The sequence below is a fragment of the Pomacea canaliculata genome, linkage group LG10, assembly GCF_003073045.1.
Source record: "Pomacea canaliculata isolate SZHN2017 linkage group LG10, ASM307304v1, whole genome shotgun sequence".
Taxonomy (NCBI): domain Eukaryota; kingdom Metazoa; phylum Mollusca; class Gastropoda; order Architaenioglossa; family Ampullariidae; genus Pomacea; species Pomacea canaliculata.
In genome coordinates, this window is record NC_037599.1 from 16,474,734 (window position 1) to 16,484,043 (window position 9,310).

The 9,310-nt window shown below is 37.0% G+C and overlaps 1 protein-coding gene across 2 annotated transcripts; it reads right to left on the reverse strand.

Annotated features, from left to right (window-relative positions):
• Window positions 1-142: 142 nt before the first annotated feature.
• LOC112573428 (small glutamine-rich tetratricopeptide repeat-containing protein alpha-like) lies at window positions 143-9,170 on the reverse strand. Of its 2 annotated transcripts, none has more exons than XM_025253796.1 (12): window positions 9,073-9,170; window positions 8,107-8,245; window positions 5,745-5,866; window positions 5,060-5,141; window positions 4,679-4,778; window positions 4,080-4,184; window positions 3,136-3,274; window positions 2,783-2,866; window positions 1,936-1,973; window positions 1,602-1,664; window positions 1,231-1,328; window positions 143-1,033 (listed from the first exon to the last, which is right to left on the reverse strand). In XM_025253796.1, exons 2-12 carry the CDS (start codon window positions 8,204-8,206, stop codon window positions 1,011-1,013), a joined length of 954 nt encoding a protein of 317 aa, XP_025109581.1. In that variant the 5' UTR covers window positions 8,207-8,245; window positions 9,073-9,170; the 3' UTR covers window positions 143-1,010. The 2 variants fall into 2 exon arrangements, with proteins under 2 accessions (XP_025109581.1, XP_025109582.1); XM_025253797.1 differs by having other exon boundaries at window positions 9,069-9,142.
• Window positions 9,171-9,310: the final 140 nt, after the last annotated feature.

Genomic DNA, 9,310 nt, shown 5'->3' on the forward strand with positions numbered 1-9,310 from the left:
TGCAGAGGTGGGCACTTGTATGTTCTGAAGACTGCGTTCGAGCCACATGAGGAATCTGCCTTAGATGTAGAATGCAAAATCATCTACACGAGGCGCAAGCACACGTATGTATACTTACACATAATCATGAGCAACTACAACAGAAAACTACATGGTTTTTATTTCATTCATTCCTTTTTCTCAGTCAAACTCAAATGGAGCGTTGTAATAAATGCATCTTTCAACAAAGCGTGCAACAAAGTATAAGGTAAACAGTACAGGGCTGTTTTGAAATGCTTTAAAGAACAGGAGTTACGCAAGTACTCAGTAGAACATACACCAGTACGATTCTTTGCAGTCATCTCCAAGCAAGTTGAAATGTGAGACTGGGATCAAAGATTGTAAAACACAAAGATGCTCACAGAAGTTTAGTCCTTGTAACCACGTTGTGGGTGCAAAAAACTGTGACACTGAAAGAAATTCTCAATATGGCGGTGAGCAGTGCAGTATGACTTTATTCTTGAATAGATCCTTAAAACTTTATTTTTGTTTTCCTATAAAAGATAAAATACTCAACATTCTGGGTAATTGTAAAATTGTTATGCTCCTACACACAAGAAAGGTAAAATAGATTCCTAGATAAAAAATATGGGTACCTGTTATTTGTATCTCAAGTTTATTGCACTGGTTTCCCTTGTATAGGCTGTCACAATTGCCACTGGTGAAACTGTATTATTCATAAACTAGAAATTCAGAGATTATGAGCTATCACTGTTTTTACAATCTTTGGTGTGAGTGTGAAAAATTAGCTGAGGAAGATTAAATACTGCACCAGGTCTTTCTTGCTCTACATATCATGCTGGGAACCAGGGTTATAGGATGGGATGGTCAAGTGGGGGACTCTCCTGCACCAAAGGCAGGCCTATCACTTAAAGTATGATTAAATGGTGGTCTCTGTGACGAAGATCAATGTGCATGGCAGGTGACTGACTTCCACATCTGGTGACAGGAATGTTCTGAATGTCATGGGATCATTGAGGGTCTGGTGTTGGGCCTGAAAAAGAGCGAATAACTTGTAGCAAATCATTAAAGCACACCCTGCAATGGTTACAACATGGGGTGGTGTGGTAGAAATACTTAAAAAAGGCATATTTTTTGGAATGTATGTACATGTATTCAATCCCTAAAAAAAAAGTATTTGCTGCTCGAGAAGTAGGGTCAGCTCCATACACCCTCTTTTTCACAACTTACCTTCTCCACCCTCAGAAGGTGGACGCTGAAGCTGGTGGCGAAGCTGTTCAACAAGTTCAGGATTCTCCTGCTGGATCTGTGAAGCTAGCTGTTGTCCCCTGAAAAAAATGCCTATTCGTAGATTATATCAACCTGCTAAGAAAAACTAGGGCATCATGCAGGTTTAAGATTTTTAAACCAGTGTGGATTATTGACAGTTTTCCAGATAAAGTGATGTAATAAGCAGAAAAAACCCTGAACATCAAAAAGGTTGACAAAGTCAGAGAAGAAATAAGCACAATGATTATCTAGAATGAATATCAAGTCAATATTTTATTTCCCTTATAATTTTTGTGGAATTTTAAGTGCAGGGGTAACAAAAAAACCCTTACGCTTGTAGCAGATCTGAAAGGCCAGTCTGGCCTGATCGTTGAGTTGACATAATACTTGATAACCTGGAACATTTAGTAGACATTTTCTAACAATTTGAAAGAAAATGGAACCAAAGCTTCATGTTAAGGATGTCCTTCAAGTAGAGATGTCCAGGTTCAGGACTAATAGCAGGAGAGTAGCAATGACAGGTTGCTTGTCATTGACTTTGTCTGATAATACAATAATTACAAAAAAAATTCTCAGATAAGAGTAAAATGAACAGCCAGGCAGCTTGTTATAGACTGTCTCTGATCAAGCCATAAATTAAAAAAAAAACCACCCCAGAAAACTTACATCTGCTGCATCTGCGGGTTTGACATCAGATTTGTAGCCTAAAGAAAAAGGAGAAAAATCAATGACAGTAAACAATGCAAAATTTCTGGTAGATCGTGGTATCATGAAACTTCCTATATAACATGACAATAAGGTCAATATATAATGTATCTTCTTATGGTTCACTCCAGGTCGTCCTTCCAGGTTTAACACTTAACAGTACATCAGACTGTTACACATGCACAAATTTCTTCTGCCTATTCTTTCAGATAGATTTCCAAACAAATCTTTACATCAAGTGTACATGGTTAGTGAGAGTTTTATGTTGTGCCAGTAACTAAGGCTACATCATGGTGAACAAACAGTGCTCATAGAACACTGTAGTAGCGTAGCCAAGTGTGTATCGTGTGAGGGGTAAACTTTCTTCCACACACACAACCTGATGCAGGAAAAGAGCCAGCAAATGTTTTGTCCTTTACTAAATGGGCTAAACCAAATGCCAAAAGCTGCATCCCTCTACAGCAAGTATCAGTGTCAAGTCCTGAGCAGCAGCTGTCTCTCTCTCGTTCTGTCATGTCACTAATCAGATCTCCAGCATGTCTGTTGTCTTATGTTAGCTCTGCTCTTATATACACCTCGCAAGGCTAAACTTTTTGCGATGCTCCTGTATGTCTGCTTCAGTTAGCACAGTTAACCCTAACCAATCACTGCTAAGCACACTTTTTGGTGCCAAGGTGCATCTCCCATCTAAAAATAATTGACTACCCTTATACGGTAGAAATTAATTTTTTGATGTAGAAAAGATATGAAAACAATTAGTGAACTTGTTTAATTTTTAAAAAAAAAAAACTTTCTGCTGCTCACTTACCATGTTCATAAGATGAGGATTGCGAAGTACTGCACCAAGGTCAAATCCCCCCATTAGACCAGCAGGGCCTGCAGCAAAGCCTGCCTGAGTTTGCCAAAATAAATAATAAATGTTGAATTACTAACAATATCAAGCCACAAAACTAGAAATCCAGCATCCAAAACATGATTCAGCTCGAGCATGATTGTGCCTCAATTCCACAAGTGGATAATCATCATCATCTTGCACAATATAGAAACCAACAGATACAAGTAATTTACACATTCTTTACAACACAAATGTATTTCTGGCTACTTTTTGCTGAATTAGCCATAGGGAAAATTATGCGACACTGGTGTCAAAGCCAGTCTTACCCCGGCTGCTGCTTCCCTCAGCTTTTGTTCAGCAATCTCCAAATTGTTTTGGTAACTTTGATTATGAGGATCTAACTCCAGCGCCTTGCGATAGCACTCCCGAGCTGACTCATGGTCAGTTAAAGCAGTGAAGGCAATTCTGTGGCAATTGAATTTTAACATGTCTCAACAGAAGCATACAAATTTATAAAGAAACCTTGACAACACATAAACATTTTCTGTTTCTTAGTAGGCTGACTTTCCAATAAAGCAGTTAAATTTCAACCCCTTCCCCTTCAATGCTTTTGTCCTTACTTTATGTCTAGTCTATTCTTCTTGATAGAAAATGAATGCTAAGACTGAGAATAACAACCACAAAACCTTACAAAACCACAATGGCCTTGATAATATTAAAGGTTCTATTATGAATGTGTATGCTACTATAACCTTCTCCTGAGGTATGTATACATCCACTTCTACATTACATAAAATTAGATAAAACATAAATATTTCATCAGGTGAATGACGAAAATACATCAGAATGCCAAGTTAATATTAACGTTCACTGTCTTCCTTATTTTGTCTGGTTTTGGGTTTTCCTACTCTCATTGATTCACAAACAAATTATTTCTGAAAACAGAGAACAGATTCCATCTATTTTTATCCAGACCTTTCAAACTATCTCCTTTATGTGCATTCTATACTTTCTGTAACTAGACTAGACAAGAATTCAATTACAATAATTGTAAAGGATTATTTTTAAACTCTTTAAACTAAGTTGTAGCAATATCTAAAAGGAAAAAGTTTGAAAACTTTAAGACCACTCAAAAGTATCAACCAGAATGACAAATATTTAAAAAATCTGTCATGATCTATTTAAAAGTTTTAAAAATTAATATCCAGAAAATAATATTGCAATCAACATACTAAAATCAACACAGAAAACACACACACACAAAATTTACCCCATCCTGCCGTAGGCTTTGCTGTAGCTGGGGTCAATGCTAAGAGCACGGTTGCAATCCTCGATAGCTTGCTGGTGCTTATTCAGCTTGCTGTATGCTGCTGCCCTATGTATGGAAGATATGATTTCTCATGAGGCACGTTTCTAAATGTTCTCTTCATTAAAAGCATGTGGCCTCTCTTATAAACTCTGACTTTCTAAGCTAAATGGGGGGGGGGGGGGAAATTGGTGTTTTACGCCGTGCCAGCAACTAGGGCTATATTACGGCAAGGCAGCCAGCCCTGTAAACAGATGCCACGTGCAGAGAAAGAACAGCGTGCCCGAGACGAGAAATGAACTCTGGGCAGCCAACCTTCACTGTATTGGTGACAGGCGCTATCTTGCATACATTATGTGCTGTTCCTACATATCCTGTTAAATGCAGAGCTTGTTTTCCATATTTCAATCTAATACAAAACCTGTCACACACTTTTAAGTTTACAAACGATGCATTATAAAAGAAAAAAAAAATTGTGAAAAATGCATTTGACAAAACATTTGGTTACATTATGATGAGTACATCTGTTCTACAAAATATGCTTAAACATGCATTATAATTACCTGTTGCAGTAATATACAGCATTTTTACCATCCAGCCTGATTGCTTTTGTGTAACTCTCAAGGGCATCAGAAAACTTTTCAGCTTTCATAAAGTCATTTCCTGCACCAGAAGAAACAAAATATCTACACTCCACTGCACTCTTAGGAAAGAGATGAGACGGCCATCCCAAAACTAGCATGTTTCTTAAAAAGAGCATACTGGCACTACTCGCAAGGTGTGGTATTAACTAGATTTATGAAAACAGACTTGTTCCTAATACCCATGCATCAGGAAAGCACTGCAGGTGTAGGTTCCAATATCTGAGAGAGGGACTCAATAAAATTAGTTTTACGACATCATAGAACAGTGAACAATAAAAACAAATTTAGGAAGAATTATACCTTTGTTTTTAAGTTTTTCTGCTTCCTCTCTTTCTTCCGCAGATGGTTCATGCAATGACAGAGAGGACAGATCTGAGTCTGTCTGTAATTAAGGAAATATGGACTATATCAGAACAAAAATTAAACCACAAAAACACTTACCCACCAACGAGTCTTTTAAATGTGCATTGAAACACATCTTTTCCATGAGCACTACTCATCAACACGGCCCACTTACTATCACTGATCTGTTTTTTTTCTCTTTCTTTTCTTTTACATCTCTTGATTTGTCTGTCTTGCAATTATGCCTTTTTTGAGTACTTCTTTAGACAGCTTTTCATTGCTGCTGTTATCTCTGTGTCTGCACTGTCTTTTGTGCTTCATCTCCACCAATGACCTAGTCTTTATGTCAAATGTTTAGGACACGCTTCTGTGCTATGTTAATTACATGTTGATCATTATTATTATTATAATTATTAAAATGCTACCTTAGGAAAGTGTTTAAGATCTGGAAATTTTATTGGGGAGGTGGGTTAATTCCATTTACAAACATAGACACATGCACGTATTCTCTCTCATGTACATGTTACTGCACCCGCACTCATACACACAAAAAAAGGTAAAGCATTTCTAACAATCTGTGCACTTTTAAGAGTTGCTAATGATAGTAACATTGTGCATAAACAGAGCATAAATCATCTCAAACCTGTGCATCATTTAGCTGGGAGTTAAAAATGTCCAGGAGGTTGCGTGGTACATGATACTGAGCAAGCTGTGTTTGGTTAGAAGCACTCAGACCATACACTGTCTCCAGGCACTGGATGGCCACTGTAAAAGTTTTCAAAAGTAGGAAAATGTAGAGCTTGTGAAGATCACGTTTTGAAAACTGCACATTCTATTAGACTTCATACATTTTATGACCTGCTCTTCTAAAAGATATGTAATAAATGTAAACTGTTTTATTTGAGCACAAAAGAAGACTAATGTGTCAGATAATACACCAGCTGAGATAGGCTACTATAGTTTGCATGCAACCAATCTATTACATCACTCATATTACAGTTCTTTCAACTACAATTAAAAGCAGCTTTAGTGATCTACACAAAACATTTGAAGTTATTTGCAAGATGTTCTGTCTAGAGTCTTTTTAAAGTAGCAGTGGCTTCCTTGAGAGGTTACATCAGACCTTTTCTTTTGGAGGCAACCACCAAAAAGTTCATATTTGAGTTGCTGTCCAGGCTACAATATTTCAACTCTTTGATTAATCACATTCTGGACAAGCTTCCAAGGGCTCAAAAAGCAAAAAGAAAGCCATGCAGCACTCCTTCCTGAGCTGCACTTACTGCCAGTTTGAACTCATGTTGACTGCAACTTTGCCACACAGTGCCACCATTGTCTTCATTCCTTGCTCTAGCATAACTATTGCTTGGAATGGTCTCTTCTATCTGCAAGCCATGACATCCTCTCTGTGCAATGAATTAGGAAGAAATTCTGCTAATGCTTTATCTTCCTCTATGCACCCAATGTTTGAAATTTTCTGCCCATGTGACAATATTTTAAGTTTTTTTTTAACTCTGGTTTCAAAATCCACTTGTTTCAGACATATAACAGCTCTTCTGCTTATTTCTCCTTTCCCCAACTTTGAGCTGGTCTGGTGGAACAAGGGTTAGGGCTTGTTACTAGTATAATGAGGATTAGCTCAGATCTTGTCACGGGCATATTGTTCCTTCTCAACATGTGGCATCTGTTTACAGGGATGGCTGCTTTGGCATGATATAGCCTTAGTTGTTCGCTCTGTGTAAAAACACCAATTCCCTCCCCTCACACCACCAACTGCTTCCCCACTTTTGTTAGCTGCTCTATCATGTTTTATTAATGTGTGACTTGTATGCTGTTGATAAGTTTTTAACTCATTGTTTTGTTTCATGTTAATCTGTCAATTCATTTGTATTCCTGTGAGCACAATTAAGCTCACTTTCACACGAATTCATAAATTTAGTATTACTATTACTTTTTGATATTATGACACTTAATAATATTACAATGCTCAGTGGTTTGTACAAAGCTAGAAAAAAGAAATCTAGAGTTATGCGTCTGCTTCTATAGCTCTGTATCATTCACACTGTTGTGGAGTGGATCATCAAATATTTTCAGAGTTCTTACTCTGAGAAAAAAAACCCTCATTCTTTTTCTCCATATGACTAACAAGCAAGGTATCTAACGTATGTTGTGTCTGAACAATGCTTTCTGGACTCTTTTGACATGAAAGTCAAGTGCAGCCAGTTTATTGTTGACTTCTTTTCTTCAGCATTCTCTTAAGAAGCAGACTTTATTCTGAGGCATCTTTACTGTGAAACTGCAGAAAATGCAGCAGCTAGTATAGTGCTGATATGGTTCAAGTCTAAAGAGTGCCTGTTTCTGAAGTTGATTACAGTTCTGACCCACTCACAATGCCACCCCCTTAGGCAGAAAGCCTTCTAGATATCCCATGATTAATTACTGCTTTACACTTTGACACCCAGCAGAGGTGAGAGTGTGTACTGTAATGGAGTTAGCCTCAGCACTTAACACCTCTTGCCACTGTTAGTTTAATTCACATATAGAAGACTTCAAAAGAACATTGTAGATTTCTGCAAACAGCATTTATATCTCCTGCTCACTCTCTCACAGCATGTGCAGGTTAATCAGCGATAAAAAAAAAGGTATTGTAGTGTTATCAATAGAGCAGTGCTGTTTGCAACTATTGAAAGATGGGCCACTTGCAGTTACCTGAACACTATTTTGCTATGTCTGGGCTAGTACTTATTGAGAAGTATATCACAACAGAGACTGCATTTGGTTTCTGCCACAAAGACATTTGCTAATAGTATGGCCCATATCAGCAAAGGAGATATTGTGAAAATGTCTTTTTTTTGGGCATGGTGCAACAATAAGTCTCAAGTGTCTTCAGTTCTTTTGGCAGATCTAATAAAGCACCCCTCCACATTTGCTCTCTCTTATCCTCTTTTCTTCCTTTCCTACTCCTTTCCCATTTACTGTACAGATGCTTATGTTAGAACCAATATTACCTTCCAAACTTTCAACCTGCTCGTCATCCAAGCGTCCAGTTTTCTTCTGGTCTTCGAGAAATGTCAAGATAGAAAATACTAGTCTTTTGACGTCTGCCATATTTCACTCAGACTGGAATTAGGTGAGTATTGGAACTGACTGAAAAGAATACAGTACTTTATTACTTTACAGTAGGTGATACATTTCATTGATAATTACACTGATATGAACATTGATGTAAAACCTTTTACAAGAGTTTTATCTAATCTTCCCAGTCTGCTGGAATGCAATGCTAGGACAATTTAAAATTTTTTCTGGTTTTGCATACTTAGATGAATCATGTACATAATATATTAGATTTAGATTAGTTTACAGAATGTCATTAGATAAAAAGCACGAAGCACACGCTACACAGACTACGGTTAATGGGAGATAGCACTGGTTCGTTGCCAGATGAAACACATAACAATTACACTGCTAGACAATTCAATGACAAGCATTTCAGTGTTAAAAAACGTATGTGCCTTTGGCTATACATTTTTCTAACACAATTCCTTTAAATATAAAAATGTGTTGTTGATAACGTAAGCATGTCTTAATAAGTGTTCCTAAATGTGTGCTGCTTTCCACCGATTTGCATCGTGGTTTACAAATACACTACATTTGTTTTTGTGGCATCACAATTTTCACACGGTAAATCAAAATTGATGGTAAATATGAAGTAAAATTATCATAATGAGCTTAACCATTTACGGCAATACTACACTCTGTACACTAAAGATACGACAATGATAATCGTAGCACAAGCTAACAGGTAAAAAGCGACGGACAGTTGTATTTACTACCAAGGCACACGCCGTAAGAAAATTCGCCCTTTAAAAAAAAAAGTTGCACAGATTAAGACGTACGTAACAAACAGTAAACGATACATAACCAAACTGTCTACACAGAAAATAAAAGGGATCAACTTTTCAAACATTACCCACAATTTTATTTAAATGGACTGGACTTTGAGTGCACAGCTTGAGTTCTATCATAAAGTAGTCTTAAAGGGGATCGGTGGGTGGAATGTCGTACAATCTTTTATTTGAGAAATACAAGAATATATACATGAATATATGCTTGACTTTCTAAAATACGATGAAAAGAGTTATACCGACTTAGTTTTTAAAACTAAAAAAATTTTACATTGAAAGACATCAACATATTGGATGACGTCATCAA